Source organism: Pangasianodon hypophthalmus, chromosome 10, assembly GCF_027358585.1.
Source record: "Pangasianodon hypophthalmus isolate fPanHyp1 chromosome 10, fPanHyp1.pri, whole genome shotgun sequence".
Lineage (NCBI taxonomy): Eukaryota > Metazoa > Chordata > Actinopteri > Siluriformes > Pangasiidae > Pangasianodon > Pangasianodon hypophthalmus.
Genome location: NC_069719.1, coordinates 12,811,205 through 12,830,667, shown reverse-complemented (window position 1 = coordinate 12,830,667; position 19,463 = coordinate 12,811,205). Strand labels below are relative to the sequence as shown.

The 19,463-nt window shown below is 40.2% G+C and overlaps 3 protein-coding genes across 18 annotated transcripts in view; 2 read left to right on the top strand and 1 right to left on the bottom strand.

Moving 5' to 3' along the window:
• The window catches only part of syne1b (spectrin repeat containing, nuclear envelope 1b), a 73,107-nt gene extending 64,406 nt beyond the window's left edge, over positions 1-8,701 (top strand). For 9 of the 13 annotated variants that reach the window (XM_053237319.1, XM_026933834.3, XM_053237318.1 and 6 more), the window contains 16 exons: positions 68-255; positions 463-613; positions 776-958; positions 1,554-1,691; positions 1,826-2,023; positions 2,157-2,487; positions 2,850-2,918; positions 3,557-3,690; positions 3,840-3,966; positions 4,144-4,355; positions 4,459-4,659; positions 4,812-4,940; positions 5,026-5,238; positions 5,538-5,630; positions 6,239-6,297; positions 7,764-8,701. In XM_053237319.1, coding sequence (XP_053093294.1) covers positions 68-255; positions 463-613; positions 776-958; positions 1,554-1,691; positions 1,826-2,023; positions 2,157-2,487; positions 2,850-2,918; positions 3,557-3,690; positions 3,840-3,966; positions 4,144-4,355; positions 4,459-4,659; positions 4,812-4,940; positions 5,026-5,238; positions 5,538-5,630; positions 6,239-6,297; positions 7,764-8,010 — 2,673 coding nt within the window. In that variant the 3' untranslated portion in view covers positions 8,011-8,701. The remainder of the gene's footprint in view (positions 1-67; positions 256-462; positions 614-775; positions 959-1,553; positions 1,692-1,825; positions 2,024-2,156; positions 2,488-2,849; positions 2,919-3,556; positions 3,691-3,839; positions 3,967-4,143; positions 4,356-4,458; positions 4,660-4,811; positions 4,941-5,025; positions 5,239-5,537; positions 5,631-6,238; positions 6,298-7,763) is intronic. The other 4 variants (XM_053237320.1, XM_026933837.3, XM_026933838.3 and 1 more) reach the window with 3 other exon arrangements.
• A 127-nt stretch (positions 8,702-8,828) lies between these two features.
• Positions 8,829-13,564, bottom strand: ccdc170 (coiled-coil domain containing 170). Its single transcript, XM_026934463.3, has 11 exons — positions 13,432-13,564; positions 12,822-12,954; positions 12,480-12,736; positions 12,239-12,383; positions 11,975-12,160; positions 11,549-11,866; positions 11,228-11,407; positions 10,881-11,054; positions 10,338-10,580; positions 9,445-9,660; positions 8,829-9,327 (listed from the first exon to the last, which is right to left on the bottom strand). Exons 2-11 carry the CDS (start codon positions 12,930-12,932, stop codon positions 9,064-9,066), a joined length of 2,094 nt encoding a protein of 697 aa, XP_026790264.3. The 5' UTR covers positions 12,933-12,954; positions 13,432-13,564; the 3' UTR covers positions 8,829-9,063.
• Positions 13,565-13,589: 25 nt separating this feature from the next.
• On the top strand, positions 13,590-18,864 carry rmnd1 (required for meiotic nuclear division 1 homolog). Of its 4 annotated transcripts, none has more exons than XM_026934466.3 (12): positions 13,590-13,720; positions 14,912-15,311; positions 15,475-15,583; positions 15,739-15,814; positions 16,089-16,128; positions 16,290-16,390; positions 16,497-16,603; positions 16,702-16,766; positions 17,067-17,143; positions 17,224-17,344; positions 17,915-18,031; positions 18,642-18,864. In XM_026934466.3, exons 2-12 carry the CDS (start codon positions 14,922-14,924, stop codon positions 18,672-18,674), a joined length of 1,236 nt encoding a protein of 411 aa, XP_026790267.3. In that variant the 5' UTR covers positions 13,590-13,720; positions 14,912-14,921; the 3' UTR covers positions 18,675-18,864. The 4 variants fall into 4 exon arrangements, with proteins under 4 accessions (XP_026790267.3, XP_026790266.3, XP_034163836.2 ...); XM_026934465.3 differs by lacking the exon at positions 13,590-13,720 and adding an exon at positions 13,797-13,950; XM_026934464.3 differs by lacking the exon at positions 13,590-13,720 and adding an exon at positions 14,366-14,532.
• Positions 18,865-19,463: the final 599 nt, after the last annotated feature.

Here is a 19,463-nt window from a genome sequence, read left to right as displayed (position 1 = left end):
ACAAAAACTACCACCATCCTATTGAGTAAAACATGGTATAACATCAACTCATATACTGCATTTTCAGGAGCTGCAGAGAGACATAGAGAAGCACAGCACAGGTGTGGCCTCTGTTTTGAATCTGTGTGAGGTGCTGCTTCACGACTGTGATGCTTGTGCCACGGACGCAGAATGTGACTCTATCCAACAGGCCACACGCAGCCTGGACCGCCGCTGGAGAAGCATCTGCGCCATGTCAATGGAGAGAAAGCTCAAGTAAGACTACTTGACCTGAGAGTTTCATTTTACAATGCCAAAAAAATTAGTTTTAGTTAGTTTAGTTAGTTTAATTGATCAAGATATAATTAATTGCATTGTTTAATCATTTTGAGTTTGGCCCATCATGGTGAATTTAAACAAGTGATTCATCCACAGTTACAGGGAGATAACCTTTTCTTTCCTTGTATGATTTCCTCTTCACAGGATTGAAGAGACCTGGCGACTCTGGCAGAAGTTTCTGGATGACTTCTCCCACTTTGAGGAATGGTTGGCGATGTCTGAAAGGACAGCTGCCTTACCAAACTCTTCTGGTGTGCTTTATACAGTGGCCAAGGAGGAGCTGAAGAAATTTGAGGTATGGTTCACACAATGTTTATTCTGTATTCTCACAATGTTTTTTTTTCTTTTTTGACCTTAATCTGATTAAGATTAATAAAATTAATCTGAGAATCTTAAATAGGTGTGGAGTATTACAGGTCTCACAATTACCCTATCCTAATTACTTACTCTTAAACAGGCTTTCCAGAGGCAGGTGCATGAGAGCCTGACTCAGCTTGAACTGATTAATAAGCAGTACAGACGGTTGGCACGAGAGAATCGCACAGATGCAGCTTGCCGTCTACGGGAGATGGCACATGATGGAAACCAGCGCTGGGATAACCTGCAGAGAAGAGTGTCCTCTATCCTGCGCCGGCTCAAGGTCTGTACACTTACTGCACCTTTTCTGTTAGTTTAGGTTTTAATTTTAGACAAGATTTCTGTAAAAAAAGTCTTGGTTTATATTAAATCACTAGATATACTGTAATGCATGACAACAGGGCACAAACCTATGTCTCAAAGCTGCATTTTTAAACTGTTAAAATTTAAAACAAACTCTGATTGAGATCAACACTAGCTTTCATGGCTCTAAAGCAAAGCCAAATCTCCAAAGGATCATCCAAATACAAATCCTTTTTGGATCACTATATCCTTTGCAAAGCTATTCAACTCAGGCATATCCTGTGCATATCACATCATCACATAAGATCCATTAGCCAGTGAGAATGGTGTTGAAAATGTGTTGCACGTTTGAACTGAAATGCACTAGTTCAGTCTACCTTGTTTCAAACTGCAAAACACAGATAAACAATGTAGCCGTAAAAAACTACATCAAATTTATAGAATATGTAAAACCAAACTAAACTTTAGGCTAAAATATAAAGGTAATAAAAACACCCAAAATATAAAATGCTTATATGCTACAATGAAATGGTTAAATAGTTGTTTAATTTGGTTGTGTCCTGTTTGCTTTGCAGCACTTTATTAGCCAAAGAGAGGAGTTTGAGACAGCACGAGACAGCATACTGGTGTGGCTAACAGAGATGGACCTCCAACTAACTAACATTGAGCACTTCTCTGAGTGTGATGTCCAGGCCAAAATCAAACAGCTCAGGGTGAGCCTCCACTGAGCCATCAGCATGAACTACTTACTGCTTTACACTTATGTTCACAAAATGTGAATAAATATATATATTTGTTTTATGTTTCTCTTGTCTTTGCTGTCTTTGGTCTTTGGTCATCCATGAAGGCATTCCAGCAGGAGATCTCACTGAACACAACCAAGATTGAGCACATCTTGCAGCATGGGGAGGCACTGATAGAGAAGAGTGAGCCTCTGGATGCTGCAGTTATAGAAGAAGAGTTGGAGGAGTTACAGCGCTACTGCCAAGAGGTTTGTGGAAGAGTGGAACGCTACTACAAGAAACTCATCCATCTACCGGTACAGGTAAATGCTTTTTTTTAACTAGTCCTGCTAAGATAATTGCAGGTGTAGAATAATTTATATAATTTATCCTCTCACTGTCAGTTGTTTCCACTGGATGAGATTTTAGCATGATGTATGTCCTGTGTATTTGCAGTTCACAGATGACGAGCATGATATTTCCTACTCGGATCGGGAATATGATTTAGACGAGCCAGCTGATGTGTCCAGCCTTCCATGGAGTGAGCGTCTAGGTGATAGTCAACTCTCTCCGGTGCCCTCCTCAAGCCGATCTGCCTCCCTAGCTGTCCCACTTCGGGCTGAGCAGTCAGGCCGAGACACTCCAGCTAGTGTTGACTCCATTCCCCTGGAATGGGACCATGACTATGATCTGAGTCGTGGCCTAGAGAGCGCCACCAGATCCTCAGAGCAAGGCGAGGAGGGCAAGGATGGCGCATACCTTCAGGGTTCAGCATCTGCACTCTCAGGTCAGTATGTACTTCTGAATCAGCCTCTGGTAAATAGCATAAAGGTCTGTAAACAAGAGTGTTTAAACTACATCATGACTGCATAGTGTTATGTTTAAAATACAAGAACTGACCTTACAGTTGGAATGATTCATAATTAGCACACACAAGTAGTAACAGAACAGCCCAATGCTCTTCCCAAGCATAATCTGACATCTGAATCTGTTTAAAACTGTTACATTGACCAATAATACCTGTACCTGTACATTTGTACCATTATGTATGTCAAATCATTGAAACCATCTATCAGTAATTTCCTATAGTCAAATTTTAAGACATACTGCCAAAACTCTGCTGTATGCATTGTATATGTCTCTTTCCAGATGTAGTGATCCCAGAGAGCCCAGAGGCATATGTAAAACTAACAGAGAAAACACTGAGATCCATCTCTGGTAGGCAAAAGAGGCCACACCATGCTTCTGGGCTGGTGCACATAACTCAAAATGAAAGAGTTTATTCACAGCCTGCTGCTTGGGACTTTGATTATTTTCAGTTTCTACTCACAAACCCAATCACAGCACAGCCGTCAGACAGCTGCCATTAGCTGCAGTACTTTCTAACCTCCTTTTCCTTATTTTGTTGTGGGTTAATTCTCAGAGTTTAACCTATTGCACGTAGAATTAAAATATGTGACTGATGCTTTTTGTGTTTGCTGAAGGTGTTTTCTTTTCTTCTGTGTGTATTTCCTAAACACTTGGGTATTATTCACAATCCCTAACAACTGCAAATCAACAAGTGGAATCATATCATTGAGTAAACCTAAATATGTGGATATAAAATTTATTTATAAAAGATTGCTGGTTGTAGAGAGTTATGAACAATGCCCATAAACACACTTTTGTCCAAACCCAATACAGCATATTTAACTTTAATGTGTTTTTGGTGGAGATTAGCTGTAAATGACGTGTATATCACAAAGCATGGCATACAGCAATGGTAGTCTTCGTCTATGGTTTGGCTTCAGTTGTTGTTCCAGTGCAAGCTCAGATACCTTTCCAACTTTGATGGTAACTACTTTGCACATCTGCAGGGGAGGCAGCCTCTCTTGAGACTCATTTCCGGAAGGCCCTTGACGTCAGTCACTTCCACCTCCAGCAGACCGAGAATATCATCCGCAGCCGCACACCTACTGGCCCTGAGCTGGACGCCTCGTACATGGGCTATGTGAGTCCTCTAGAGACATGGATTTTCTAGAAGCTGAAGTAGAGTCCAATGGATGGAGCTGCAGCGAAATGATTGCAGTATAAAATTAATATCTCATGTAAACTTTGCTTTGCATTCTTTGATTGAGGCGTTCTCTCTGGCTTTGGCAGATGCGGTTGCTTGGGGAGTGTCGTGACAGTATTGACACAGTGAAGAGGGTTGGCTGTGAGCTGAAGGAGGAAGGACACAAGCTGGCAGGATTTGTGAACCCCAACAGCTCAGAATCACAGACCTCCGGTACTTGTAATCAAGTCTCACACTGTATCAGGAAATATTAGATTATTTAACATCTAGCTGTTTGTTGTGCAGTGTGGTATAGTCTTCATGTATTTGCTGTGACACATATTTATATATACGTACAGTTGTTACTCAGTGGTTTTTGTCATACTGTTCCTCTCTGCCTCTGCCCTATAGGGGTAATTGAGCGCTGGGAACTGCTGCAGGCACAGGCTCTCAGTAAAGAGCTGCGCATGAAGCAGAACCTGCAGCAGTGGCAACAATTTAACTCAGACCTTAACAGCATATGGACCTGGCTGGACCAGGCTGAAGAGGAGCTGGAGCAGCAGCGGAAGCTAGATGCTAGCACTGATATCCAAACCATTGAGCTGCGCATCAAGAAGCTCAAGGTCAGCCATCTCAACCTGACTGCAATAAAACCATGGTCCATGTCACCTTTGTCCCACTTATATTCCAAGATTTCTTAAGTAATAGTCTCACTTTACTCTCCAGGAGCTGCAGAAGGCTGTGGACAAGCGGAAGGCCATAGTGCTGTCCATAAATCTGTGCAGTTCTGAGTTTGTGCATTCGGACAGTGAGGATTCTTGTGAGCTTCAGGGCCGACTGAGGGAAATGAATAACCGATGGGAGCGGCTAACCAGCTCTCTAGATGAATGGAGGAGCTCTCTCCAAGATGCACTAATGCAGTGCCAGGCAAGTCTGCCAACTCCTATTACAATAAACAATTAACTCCTCTGTCATACCATTTAAAAATTTCGGGTTAGTAGGTGTGACTTAGTAATTTTTTAGGTGTCTCTTTCTATCAATGAAATGTTGACAGTAGACCATAAACCTTTGTCCTGCAGGACTTCCATGAAACGAGTCATGGTCTTTTGCTGTGGCTAGAGAATATTGACCGCAGGAGAAATGAGATTGTCCCCATCGATCACAGTCAGGACACTGACACTCTGCACGAACATCATAAAACCCTCTCGGTACAGCATAGTTTATCAATATTTGAGTATGTACTTTTGTAAATCTATAACTAGTAGTGAATCTCTTTTTGCTTTGTTTTACCAGCAAATCCGTCGGGAACTACTTGACTCTCAGCTGAAGGTGGCGTCATTGCAGGACATGTCTCTGCAGCTACTGGTCCACTCAGAGGGCAGTGAATGCCTGGAAGCCAAGGAGAAGGTGCACGTCATTGGTAACCGGCTCAAGATGCTATTGAAAGAGGTGACACGAGACATCAGAGAGCTGGATAAAACTCTGGACATCACTAGCAGTCAACAGGTCAGTACATTGCAAAATATGGAATAAGACAGTACCTTCATGTTGCAGTGTTTTCATAATGCACCTGTTAACTACAAATTGCTGCTCAAAGTTAGCATGTATTTTTGTTTTATATGTTTACTCAGCTGCTGTGCAAGTTAATTTAGCACTTATCCCTTACTAATCCATGTATGTAGCTGTTATCTCAGTACTGTGCTTGGGTATGAGATTTTTAATACAGATTAGCAGCTGTCTTCCAAAAGGCTGCTTTTCTTGCTCAGTTTTTGATTTTTTGCCCCATATATTTTTCTTACTGTCAGGATCTGTCATCTTGGTCATCTGCTGATGAACTGGACACATCCGGTTCCTTGAGTCCTGTGTCTGGACGAAGCACTCCCAGTCGCCACCGATCGGTAACAAACCATCCTAACGTTCTGGGGCTATGCAAGGATGAAAGTGATTATCGCATCAAGGCAATAGATTTTTATTTGTGTCCCTGATGTCCCTAGAACGTTGCCACTAGACACGCTTGACACCTCAATATACTTGTGCAGTATCAGTGTCCCTCCAGATTCAGACCCTGCCTTCTTCCTTCACATCTAAAACCAATTCAGCACTATGATGTGATTTTGTTTTTACAACCCCATATTCCTTGTTTAGTTTTTCCAACACATTTCCTTGTATTCATGGACCTTCTATACCCCCATGCAGTAACACTCAAAGAACACTGGTTCAGTAATATTAAAACACAAAGCTGTAGTTCTATACAGTGTATGAAACACATTTTAAATCTGAATTCTACATAAAAGTACCAGTATTTCATATATCTGTTTCAGTATTTTAGGGTTTTCTGCTATGATGTGTTTTGAGGAACCAGTTTCTTTGCTTTCAGAGAATTCCTGTCACCCTCTCATTTGAGTTCCTGGTCTTCTTTTGGGTTTCTTTCATCAGTAGCTTTGTCTTTATTTGCCTGGACTGAAACATTCTTTCTTTCTTTTACCCCCCTGTTCATTGCAAACAGAAACGGGGCAAAAGTAGTCTGTCACAGCCTGGACCCTCTGTGAGCAGTCCACACTACAGGTACCTGTCTACTGGTTTCTAGAACACCTGGAAGATAATGGAACTCAACCCATGACCTGACTGTAGACACTGTCATCTGCTGGGTTGATCTCAACATTTACTAAACCCTGTGCATGTGACTAATGCCAGGCTAGCCAGGCCAGTCAGATGACCTTTATTTATTTAAATGCCATTGCAGAATTTAGCTAAAGGCTCATGTCACTGGATTCCATCATCTTCTGTGCTTCTAGACACTGCTTAGGCTAGGAGTCTTAGACAGATGACATGCAGGAGGACATGCACCAGAAAAATGAATGAATTAATGAGTTTCTTCCAGTATCATCTCAGTGCTATATTTTTCTGCTTATAATCTATGGCTGAAAAATATTATTGCTGCTGAGCAATTTGCTGCTGAGCAAATTTTCCATCATCCTTGTAGCCAGCAAGTGTCTGCAATGAACAAAATCTTGGCAGCAGCCTATCTTATTGTCTTCCTCTTTTTCTTGTGTCTCACATCTTCTCAATAACTAATCCACCATTTTCCTCCCCTTCCTATCTGCCATCTGTGGTTTGATTCTCCCAGTTCTCCATTTGTAGAGTATAGCTTGGCACGTTGGGACATTATGAGAGTTACTGAGTGGTGAAGTCATTAGAGTGTAGTATATAGGCTCAGTGACCCAGGCACCTCAAAAGCGGCTCTTGCAAAGTGCCATTATGGGTCAAATCCAAAATGTAGATTTATAAATTATACAAACTATATAAATCAAGATTTTTTTTGAACTATATAACATAAAAAGTGAAGCCTCTACATGTTTAAATTATATATATTAGATAAAGATTTTTTCTTTAGTATTTGTAACTGGAGTTTGAATTATTTATTTAGGATTTCTAACATGATTGTAGTAGTACTAGCTTTAATCTGAGAGTGTATGGTGTAAATTGTTGCAGTGAAAGCTGATATTCCAGAAGAAACCTCTATGTGGCGCTGCAGCTGCTTTCCCAGAACAACTGCTGGACAGCAATCTTTCTTCTTGGCATGCATTGTAATAGCTCTAACAATAACAGAATGTGAAAGAAAAACGCTCTTTTAAAAGAACCTTTTTGTTGCTAAATATAAGCAAAGCCTTGCGTTTTCTTCAGGCTTATCCTGTCTTTGTCTGGCTTGAGCAGCTAAACCTGTCTGAAAATGCGAACCAAATGTTATTTGGTAATATGTAATAATACCAAATACCAGTAATACCAAAGACAGTAATGTATCCTACGTCAAGGTGCATGATATTTAATCTGGCAAGTATATGTAAGTACAGAGAAAATCCCTGAAATACACAGGGTATGATGTATACATTTTATGCAGCAGTCCACTTAGATCTTAGTAGCAAAGAAGATGTAGCAAAGAAGTAGCAAGGCTCTACTGTTAGCTCAGGTTATATGCTAAATATTGCATTTGAATGTGTCTGCCTGATCTGTTGTGTCCCTTGTGCGAGCAGGTCTCTCAGCGTCGCTGGATCCGATTCCTCCCATTCTGAGGAGAAGGAGTCGCCCTCCTGGTGTAGAACTTTCATCCGACGAGTCCTTTGGGCCTCACTGCCTGTGCAGCTGCTATTGCTGCTGTTGGTGGCCTTGGCCTGTCTGGTGCCTATGTCTGAGGAGGACTACAGTTGCTCCCAGTCTAACAACTTCGCCCACTCCTTCCATCCTATGCTCAGCTACACAAATGGGCCTCCACCTATGTGAGCTTGGGTTTTACATTAGACAGTCTTCAGTTCTGAGTTCTCGAAAGATTTTACTCTGACTGGGACCACTAGATTAGTATCCAAAGCTGATCATGTTTGTGTCTTTGTATAGCTAAATAGAGCTGCTAAGTTTACTCATGTCTTGTGTGGATGTTTGGAAAAAACTCTTTGCACTGAAAATGAATATGCTGTAGGACAGGTGGTTGCTGGTGGTACAGCTAGTTCTTCCAAATTTCAAAAGGAGAAATATATACAGAAAAGTATTTTGACTGGATGGCACTGGATTTTAAATGGAAATACTGTTGAAAATATATATTGCAATCTACTAAGACCTATTACTTTAGTTTTGTTTATTTAATCATGGAAAGTATTGAAATTTGATTTAATGCAAAGAATATAAACTGCATTCCTTATAACAAATGTGTTGTAAAACAACATTTTAAAGAGCTATATATGGGAACTATTTTTATATGTATTTTTGGCATGTAATCTTTTTGCTTTTAAAATTGTTTGATTTATTGGATTTGTCACTGTTGAAGACTGATATTAATTATAACTAACTTACTGTAATAATCAAGTTGTCATGAATATACAGTATTCTGTGGAAAATCACTAATAGTATATTGATCTATGTACAGTTTGCTCAGACCTAAGAAGAATTTGTGTTAAAAATACAGACAGTATACACATAATATGGATTTGTGAGTGGATTTTGTTGTATTAATCTTACAACCAAACATTAAACTACATTAAGAGTTCCCTTGTTATGCATGGCCAGAGTACAACACTTAATTAGTTTTTAACTATAAAACAAAGAAGTCATTTGTGTCATGTAAGATATGCAAATATCACAATGTAAGAATAATAATCTTTTATTATAATAATCTGAATCAGCAGAAAAATATTTTAATTTCTTCATTCACAATGTGCACCACATTTAAGTTGGTTAATTACAGGTGTTCTTAAATCATACCTAATGCAGTGTCTGGTAAATACTATATATAATAATGTGCCACTGATTTATTTTTTTTTAACATGATGTTGGCATTGATGCTCAGGTTGTAGTTGTAGTGGTTAATGGAGGGTGTATTGGTCCTTCAGGCCCTGTAGAGCCTGCTGTAATGATAGAGCATGCAGGGGCATCTGGGATCAGTGCCATGTGGTGCTGATAATGTTGCACTACACATTGGTTGGCCAGGGGAAAGTGATGACCTGAATGAATAAGAACCTCCAGCCTCTTGATAACCTCACAGCTGGGAACAGATGCTGGCATGTTCACCCCTAACATCTGAGCGATGACAGTGCAGAAATCCAGCAGCTGTAACACAAAACAAGGCAAGCGAGGTCATTTAATAATGAGGGAAGATGGGATACATCCCACCTTACAGAATGCAGAATCATTCAGACTGTATGAGTAATAGTTACTATTCACTACCTTCTTCTCTCTGTGGGAGAGCTCTGCCATGGCACTGGCCTGGCTTTGGAGCAGTCTCTGTGCTTGCTGTAGTTCATCTCTGGCTCTGTGCTCCTGATTCTGGAGCTCTGTCTTCACTGTTGCAAGTCTCTTCTCCACTTTCACCTTGTTCTTCTCCAGTTTTCCCAGACTCTTAGACTGATCTTCAATGGTTCTGTTCTGTTCCATCACTCTGATCTTATTGCACCAAACAAAGCAATGCCTAAGGTATTGTATGATTTGTTCCCCCCCCATATTCTCTTAAAATTTAGCCTTGGCCAATTTAGACCCACCAATCAGGTCTCCCATATGACAGCTACCCACTGGGGAGGGTGACGTCTATCACATGCTTCCTCCGAGACATGTGAAGCCAGCCAACCACATCTTTTCCAACTGCTGCTTATGCGGCGTCACAGGGCAGTGTAACACACTTGGAGGAAAGTGCTATTTACCCTCTTCCGCATACATGAGCTCAGACACCCACGACTGGCTAGTGTCACTATGACTGACAGGGGAGAGAGTAAAGAGCATGGCCAGTTTTGCTCTCTTGGACTCCTGGTCGTGGATGGCTGTGGCATTGTTGGGATTGGATCAGAATCTCTAGACGATAGGTCGAATGCTACTGCACCACTCTGGAACCCTACTGTAAGATTTTTATGTTTATAGAAGTTAGGATTGAAATTATGTGGAAAAGTACAACAGAGTCTCTTATTTTCATTTAGCACTTATCATGTTCAACCTTAAATTATGTAGCACAGCAGTATTTCCATTACTATATACACATTTTTCATTCATAGTAATTTATCTCCAGTTAAAGAGGGTTAAGGCACTCTGCCTCTTGTTGCCATGTGAGTCAGAGCTCTCTTCCCCTCTACCTTGAGCTCGTTGGTGTGAGAAAGCTGGGCCTTCAGGTCAGTGGTGGAGATCCGCATGGCATTAAGCTCAGCCTGAAGCCGCTCCACCTTCTTCTGCAGCTTCCTGCTGGCCAGTGTAGCATCATCCCTCTCCACGGCCAGAGCTGAGCGACTCCTCTTCTCTTCATCCAGCTGGGCCACCTTCCTCCGTAGCAGATCCATGTGCAGGTCCTTACTCTCTAAGCGCTGCTTCTGCTCCTTCAACTGCACCCAAAACAGCATAGATTACAACACAATAATAAGGACTGTGTCAAATTAGACAAATCACTGGAGGACCTTTTATGCCTCATGGCTCTGTAAGATATACACTGTATAGTACACTGTAATATAGTAGTATAGTATATAGTTTATATAGTATAATATAGTAAAGCACAAATACCTGACAGGCATCAGGAAGATGTATGGAAGCCACATAATCTACATTCTTCACTATTCTTCAGTCACTGATAATCTTAAACCAGCTACGGTCAAATGATTTTGTAGAGGTACCCAACACTTTCAAACCTTTTTCTGAAGACTGTAAACCAGAGTCTTGGCTTCCACTAAAGCTGTTCCCTCCTGTCTAGTCAGTTGTTCTGCACGTGTCAGTATGGCCTCAAGTCGCATGTCAAAGCCCACATCTGTGGTTATGTGCTCAATTCTCATTTTCTCTGAAAGATGCTCCAGAAACTGCAAGTACTGCATGAGAAACAGAAAACTAAAAAATTAAGTTCAGCAGGGAACTATTAAATGTCACTTCTGCACTTGTATTGAAGTAATAAAGACAACCCACAATTTAAATTGGCAAGAAATACAACCACTGAAGTGGAAAGACGCAGAGATGTAATCTTTCCACCACTATGTGAGCTCACTTGTTGTTTTTCATGACTCTGCTCATCTTTGCTCACTCCTGCGGTGAACAGCTCTGACTCCAGTGTTTGCATCTTGTTCTGGAGCTGCTGCGCCCTCTGTTCTGCTGCTCTGTGCAGCTCTGATTGCCTGCCAAGTTCCTGTAACACTGCAGCCACTCTGTCCTCCATCCCAGTAACAGACTGTAGTATATGCAAACAGAATTAGCATGTGAATAGAATACCATAGTGAACTACTTTCATGTAAAAATTGAACCAAAACCAAATCAGTAAGCCATAGGAAATAATAAAACGTATGGTTTTTGTCCGATGTGTTAACACTACCTCAGTGCTGCTCTTCTCTCTTCTGCAGACTTCTCTGAGTCTCTCCAGAACATCTTCTTCTTTAGGCAGAGAAACAGCAGGCTCATTTCCAAGCAGAACTTGCACTTCTTTGAAAAAGGACTCCATGCGACTGTGTAGTGCCTGTACCTCATTTTGGCTCATGAGCAGTTTTTGCTCCAGATCCTGAGAACGCTTCTCATAAGAGCTACACTCCTCCCTAGCAGCAACCAGGGCAAGTTCATTTTCCTGCAGCTTGTTCCTCAGGCTCTTATTGTCTGCTTCCAAGCCCTGTTTCTTTAGCAGTATGCAATCAAGTTCCTGCACAGTGTAAGAAAACAACATGGATCTGCACATGCCACTAAAAACAAGCATTTATCAGAATCGTTACATTCCTGCAAAATCTCAGATAAATGGACAAGAATATACCTGTCTAACAGAGTTCAGGTCACTCGCTCGGCTAGCTGAGACTTTCTGTTCATGGTCCACATCGGCCACTAGTCTTCTCACTGTTTCTCTGCTGGCTTTACTCTCCACCTCATGGGATTTCACACTCTCCTCTAGGGCACATATCTGAGTCTTCTGTCTATCTCTCTCCCTGCAGCACAGATCCACCTAAAGATCCAAACAAGTTTCAGGAACATGGACACTTTTAAAAATTCATGTTGAACGCAAAGCTCATCATCAACTCACCAAAGAGACAACTGTCTCCATGAGTTTATCATTCTCAGCTAAATCAACAGAAAGCTTGCTGGCTAGTCTGGATAAAAATTCCTCACACTTCCTCTGAAAATCGGCAGCCTCTTGCTTTGTCTTGTTCCATTCTTTAAGATGCTCCCTAGAAAGAAATCATTCAAACTTTATATGAATTTTTCCATGCGTATAAAGGAATACGGATACAATTTATCAAAAGAGATGAATAACCAAATCTCACTTGGACTGAGTCTCCATTTGTAATGTTCTTTCCTTCAAATCTTCATTCTCCTTGGTAAGTGCTTGTAATTTCATATCTGTAATGTTTTTAGAGGAGGCAATGGAGATCATTTCTTGTTCTGTGTTGTGGATGCGCTCCCTCAGAGAACTGATGAGAGATGCCTGTCTGGCCTCTGTCTCCTTGTACCTGTCATTTGCCTCTCTCAGATCTTTCACAGTAGTCTCCTGAGAGCAAAGCTTGGACCGACAATCCACCAGCTGACGAGTTAAAACATAAAGTTTGCATGAAGGACATGTTTAAATTAGACTTGATCCTTTAACACAAAGCTTAAAGATATCATACCTGTGAGTGGAGACTTTGATATTTGGCCTGGAGGGCTGCTAGCTCCTCTCGGGCAGACTCTGTGGCCTGTTTGTAGTGGTGGAGGTGCTGCTGCATTACTGAATCTTCCATTGCAAGGATACACTGTGATTACCTGTTAATGTTATGAGTGCAGAATAACTCAGGGGTTCTCTACCTTTTTGCCCAGTGACCCCATTTTAAGGACTCAAATAGGTGGACATAATTATATGGGCAGAAGAGGAACTCCAAAATGAATGATGGATAGTGAAATTTAAAAATGCCCTACAACCTCTTAACTCAGGCGACCCCACGTGGGGTACCCCAGGTTTTCAACTTTTAAACGCTGTGTATTAAATATAATGCTGATTTTTAAAAAGTCCTAGCAACATTTAAAACTGGCTCCATAACAGATAAGAAACTAGAATCTACAGTGAAGAGTTGTTAATCGTTTCTGTGGGTTTCGAAAGTAGGCAGCTGGATTTTTCAAGTAGGCAGCTGGATTTTTTTGCATAACTACAGTTATGCAAAATTAGCTGAATTATGACGACACCGCTCAAGTTTCCGTTATATTTAACGAAAACAGTAACCAGTCGTTTTTTTTAATCCTTACCAGCTTAGTTTCTTTGATCCTCTCGACTGTTGGTGTCCTGAACAGAAAGGCCACAATGTTTCGCTTTATGTTTCTAAGCAACACACCAACACTTGAGTCCACCGATAGGGGCGCTGCTGCTTCTGACAACACAAGACCCTTACACACTGCAGCGTGACGTCACGGCAGACGGACAGAAGATTAAAATAACAATTTACCCGATAGGATTCGCTGAATTTAAAGTTCGCTACTGCTGAGGAATTAGCATGGGCTCAACCAAGACATTCAACAATCTCAAACTTTTCTGAAGGTCCACCTGCAACTTTTTCTAACGTGTTAACAGTGTATTCTAATGTGCTGCGACTAAAATGTGGCTGGACACGATGAAAAACTAGCACTAGTGTTTGTTTAATAAATGGTAAGGTAATGTGCGGCTTAAAAAACATACAGGTGCTTCCTAAAACTGATTCTTAAAATGTCTTAAAATGCACTCAGAGGAATCGGAGAGAGAGGAGACACACAGGTGCTTCCTATGCGGAAGTAAGTTTTATTGTAGCGCGTGACGTAAATACAATAAATAATACCATAAGAATACCAAATACAGAATGAATCTTGTTTATTATTATCTATTATTGTTGATAATTTTGTTGATAAAAATGGATTATTTTAATCAATTAATGTCATAATTCATTTATGAATTCACTAAAGTCGCTTTAAAGAGACGCTTCAGTGAGAGAGGGTTTCTCTTTTGGTAAAAACACTGTTATTGATTCCTCCTGACCTCATTTCCTTTTCTTGCACCCTTCCTCCGCGAGGAGAAGCAAGTACAGTAAAAGAGGTGGCGCAGTTAAAGAAATGAGAAGCATCACATGTATTAAACACATGTATTAAACCTACACATCTGTGTTTGGGACGCAGCCTCTGAAATGGGCGGGGCTTACGTTTACCCACGTGGGGAACGTACTGCGTGATGTCAGCAATAGCAGAAGTGCCACCTCCATTCATTTGTTCAAAACAAACTTCATCTAAAATGTCAGAGCCTGAATTGTGCACGCAGAAAGTAGCTCGTTAGGTAAATTCAGATATGACAGTTACTTATTGTCTTCTGCAAGAGCGCACTTGGTAGGTACTGAATTTAAACTGATTTAGTGTACAGAGTAGACTGAAGTTTCAGCTAACGTTAGCTAGCTACGCGGATTATAGTACTGTCATAATACACCAGCTAGTCAGCTAACGGTACTTGATGCTATTTGTCAGGAGTCACCATGACTTCTGCAGATCATCACTGTACCCGGTTTTAATGCAAAAAAAAAATTAAGAGACATAATTTAACATAAAGTTAGGTAGTTTTATAATAATGGAGGACTTTGACAGCTAGCTAGCTGATTGCTGTCAAGGTCAGTGGGTTGAAAAACACAGTAGTGTTAAATGAATCCACTGATACTGCCAGAAACCTCGCTGCCGACTAATGATGCAATGACCATGTTTCTTATTTACACAGGGAGCTAAGTATGCTAGCTAGGTCTTTGACAGCTTTGACATCGCGGGGACTGCATCAGCCTTTGGAGAGGACACTTTCCTCCAGATTAGTCCCTGGAACAGCACTAAGGCTGGAGAAATGTCCTGCCTCATCACACAGACCTCACACACACCGCAAGAGCAATCACACCATCACATGTAGTGATGCCTGGTCTTATGGACTGCGAAAAGGAACCCTGCACAGACTTGCTTTTAACCCAGAACATGGCATGAGACTCAAAACATGGAATATACACAGAACATTTCAATCCACTGGAACCACCAAAGCTGTGCTGAAGCAAGTGGGCATGCCTGGCAAAAAGACAATAAAGGGACCAAGGACGAAACAGCCGTCCAGAGCCAATCTGCCAGCCCCAGAAGAGGCAAGTCATTTATTCTCAGCTGGTGGGAATAAATCTAGAGTGACCATGTCATAGAGAACAGTTCTCTATGCTGTCCTACCTCTTTCAGATTAAAATGACTAAAATTGTAAATGATTAAAAAAGAGCTGAATTAAAATTGGCTGACCTGATTTTTTCTTAACAGGATATGATGCAATGTGTTGCCTATGCAACTGCTGAACAGTACCACCTACCTACTCTCTGCCATGACTTAATAGCTAATGGCTTTTTTGAAATAAGAGACTTGCCCAGAGGTTGGTTGAAGTGTAGCATCACTTGCTTCTTCTGTTTTCCTTTGGATGTTTAACTGGTTTAATGGTAATGCTATAATCAGCGGTTTCACTGCATAATACATAAACATGACTGATCTATGATTTTTTTTTCACCGTCATTATCTTTTTGTGTTTAGATGCAGCTAATGTTCTGGTGATTGGAACAGAAATGGCATCAAAACCAGACGACTCTGCTATGATGTTTTTCTTCAGGTAAGCTGAAATGCTTGTTGTCTTCACATTGCTGCTCTTTGCTCATAATTCAGTTCTAAACCAGGGGTGTCCAGTCTTATCTGCAAAGGTTTAGTGTGGCTTCAGGTTTTCTTTCCAGCCAAGCAGGAGCCATACCTGATTTCACCTGTTTAATCAGTTGATATATCAGGTGCAGCTCCTGCTTGGTTGAAATGAAAGCCTGCAGACACACAGGCCCTTTGCGGATAAACTTGGACACTCCTGTTTAATACTAAAAAGAGTTTTTCCTCCATAGGGAAGGCTCAGTGGTTTTCTGGAATGTTGATGAAAAAACTGTGAGTAAAAGAGCATTCAATGTTTCCTGTCTCAGTCTCTTTTTTTTTTGTCTGGTTTACATTCAACTTCCACACTTGTGAAAAAAATCTCAAAAGCTCACAGTTGCTTATAAGTTTTAGTTACAGGTGTTTCTGTGTATCCGTACATTTTTGATTTCCAGATAAAGAATGTGATGCGGATATTGGAGCAACATGAGATTCAGCCGTATGAGGTGGCTTTGGTCCACTGGGAAAATGAAGAGATCAATTACTCAGTAGGAGAGTATGTTATGATGTGTGACTTTTACATACATTCATCTGTAGTACTGCATATCAAGGTAGTATATAGGTCTAATGGGACATATGTTTTTTGTTTACAAAAAACTTAGAGGAAGTACAAAGCTGCATCGGGGAAACTTCATATTTAATAGCGACATGGACTATGAACAAGTCCTTCTGGAGAAATTTGCATTTTCTAATGCTCTGTCTCTATCAGGTGGGCTGGAAATTATTCCTGCTATTACACTTGTCTTGAAGATTTTTTCCCCCTAACATTAGCCTTTTATTCATGTTTTAAAAATGATTTTATCACAGTTAAGCTGGCGATATGGGAGGTCTCTCTGGATAACTTTGTTGAATCTATTCAGCCAATTCCAGAGGTAGCCCCACTTATTTAGTGTACATTTATATATAACAGCATCTGAAACTCTGCATGTGATGAATCTATATGATGAAATCTATACTATACATCCATTTCAAGAGAAGCATTTATATATGGAATAGGACAGTATTTTGCAATGCCATTTGATTTATTTATTATAGAATTAATATGACACATGGCACATTTAGATTTAGAATCTATTGTATAGGAATTATTCTAAATATAAATCATTTGATAATTAAACATAATGCATTTTGTACAGTCACATCTGAAAGACAGTCATGTACTCCCCCAACAGACACTAAAGTCTGGGAAGTCAGTCAAACTGTCCAGGGCAGAGGTCTTGCAGAAAATAGGAGAACTGTTTGCTCTGAGGTGAGAAACCACCTGTAGAATAGCAAAACCGGGATATCAAATTTGGAGTTTGTTTATGTTTTAATTATGTCATTTTACAGGCACTGCATTAACCTCAGTTCAGATCTTCTCATCACTCCTGATTTCTACTGGGACAGAGAGGACCTGGAGCAACTGTATGACAAAACATGTCAGTTTCTCAGTATCAACCGTAGGGTGAAGGTAATGATATTAAATAATCACATCTGTTTTTATCAGTTTTTGGTTTGTACTCAATAAACACACCCAGAAAATCTTATAGCCTTATTCTGTTTTTACCTCTTCTTCTATAACAGGAGGAAATAGTAAGGATCTCCTCCTATATATATCATATCTAGTGATAAATACATATCACATATCTTACTTATATACACAGATCATATATAGTGCTTTCGTCTATTTATTGTGGTTTATTTTTGGCCTTGTGCATCATCTGTATGCATGGGTACATGGGGGGCACAAATATTCACTGTAAAATATGGTGGTGGATCATTGAGGCTTTGGGGCTGTTTTGAGACTAGACCTCCAGGGGTTGTTGAATTTCACTATATACCAGGATATTTTGGCCCCAAAGCTGGTTGTCTCTGCCAGAAAGTTAGGAAATGGCTGTAGATGAATATTTTAATAGGATAATGACCCCAAACATAACATCCAAGTCAGCACAGAAACGGTTGTGGCCAGTAATTCTGTAGTTGACTGTGTGACTTGTATAAAATGGTGGTGGTCCTAATGCGTTCCTGTGGTGTTGTGTAGGTTGTGAATGAAAAGCTGCAGCACTGCACTGAACTGACAGACCTGATGAGGAATCATCTTAGTGAAAAGCACAGTCTTCGTCTGGAGTGGATGATTGTAATCCTGATCACTATTGAGGTCAGTTCATGTGTCTGCTGCCTTCAAATCCACTGACAAGCCTACCTGCTTCTTGACTATCGCATTAACTCAATAGTATAAAATGCAGCATGCCTAGCTATTATCCTTAATGAATATAACATGAAAATAAAATACCGCCCAAATAGAGGTTACAGAAATTTCAATAGGAAATCAAGATGATCAATTCTCAGTTAAAAATCATTTTTTGTGATTACTGTAGGTTTATATAATAATAACAAATTTAATTATAACAAATTTAAATTTAATGACAGAGCCTTTAAAGCAAAATTGAAAAACATAGTGTAAGCATAACCATTTAAGGATTGTAGCACATGTAGATGGGCATTAAAGCAGGACAAGTATTAGAGCAATGTAAAACTGTCCACATTGTTGACCCCATCTTCAGTTTATGGAAGCCAAGTAGTGACATCATTCAATAACAAAAGGCAACTATGTCTCAAAGCATGATGTATTAATCATAAAATTGCACCCTTATGTGAGGGTTTTTATTTTGTTCATCACCTGTAGTCCATAAATAAGGAAAAAAGTTGCACCTAAATGGCTACATTTATCCAGAGGTAAATATCTGTGTCTTTTGTGCAATCTAAAGGTGATGTTTGAACTCGCCCGCGTGGTCTTCTGAGGAGACCGACGCCTTAGAGGAGGATGTGACTGCCACAGTGAAATCAACCAACAATCTTCTAAAAAGTTTCAGTGTTCATACAGCTTGATTGCATCTTTTTGAACCTCTAATCAGTAGACTTGTCAAATGCTTGCTGTGGTATTGTATTGTGCAATAGATTTTCATTAGATAAATAAAATTCAATGCACTACTCTTGGAAAAGGCTTATTTATTGGCAAAACGATAACGGAAAGGGAAGGAAAACAATATTATTCTGCTATTATTATTATCCTTTTGTTTTCACATTTTGCATCAAAGAAACATTATTGTAATAGTAAACTTGGAGTATAATACTAAGTCCAAAATACTGTAAATCCTTTATGGTTGATTCTAGTAGTTGCAGAGTTTAGAGCAGTTTTCAAATCCGGTCACATTTATATGCATTTTTAAATAAAAGGCAAAAAAGTGGAAGAGGCCCGGAAGCCAATTTTCATACTTGATCATACAAAATTAATATCTTTTTAGGCTGCATTACAAAGAGCAGTTTGAGTAAGGGATGCCCTGCAGCTAGGCTACAAAATCGTGCCTTTAGTCATGTGATCTAAAGCATCCCATTTTGTGATGCCTTATGGTACTATTTAGCACAAATTCCAGCCATATGATCCTCAGATCAACTGTTCATCTGTCATGAAGCAAAGACACAAGGGGCTTCCTCATCTAAGGAAAGCTGGTCATCACCATGGCCTATAGACAGCCCTACTGTGATATGCTACTCTTTAGAGAGGTCTCCTACTCCTCATCGACATTACT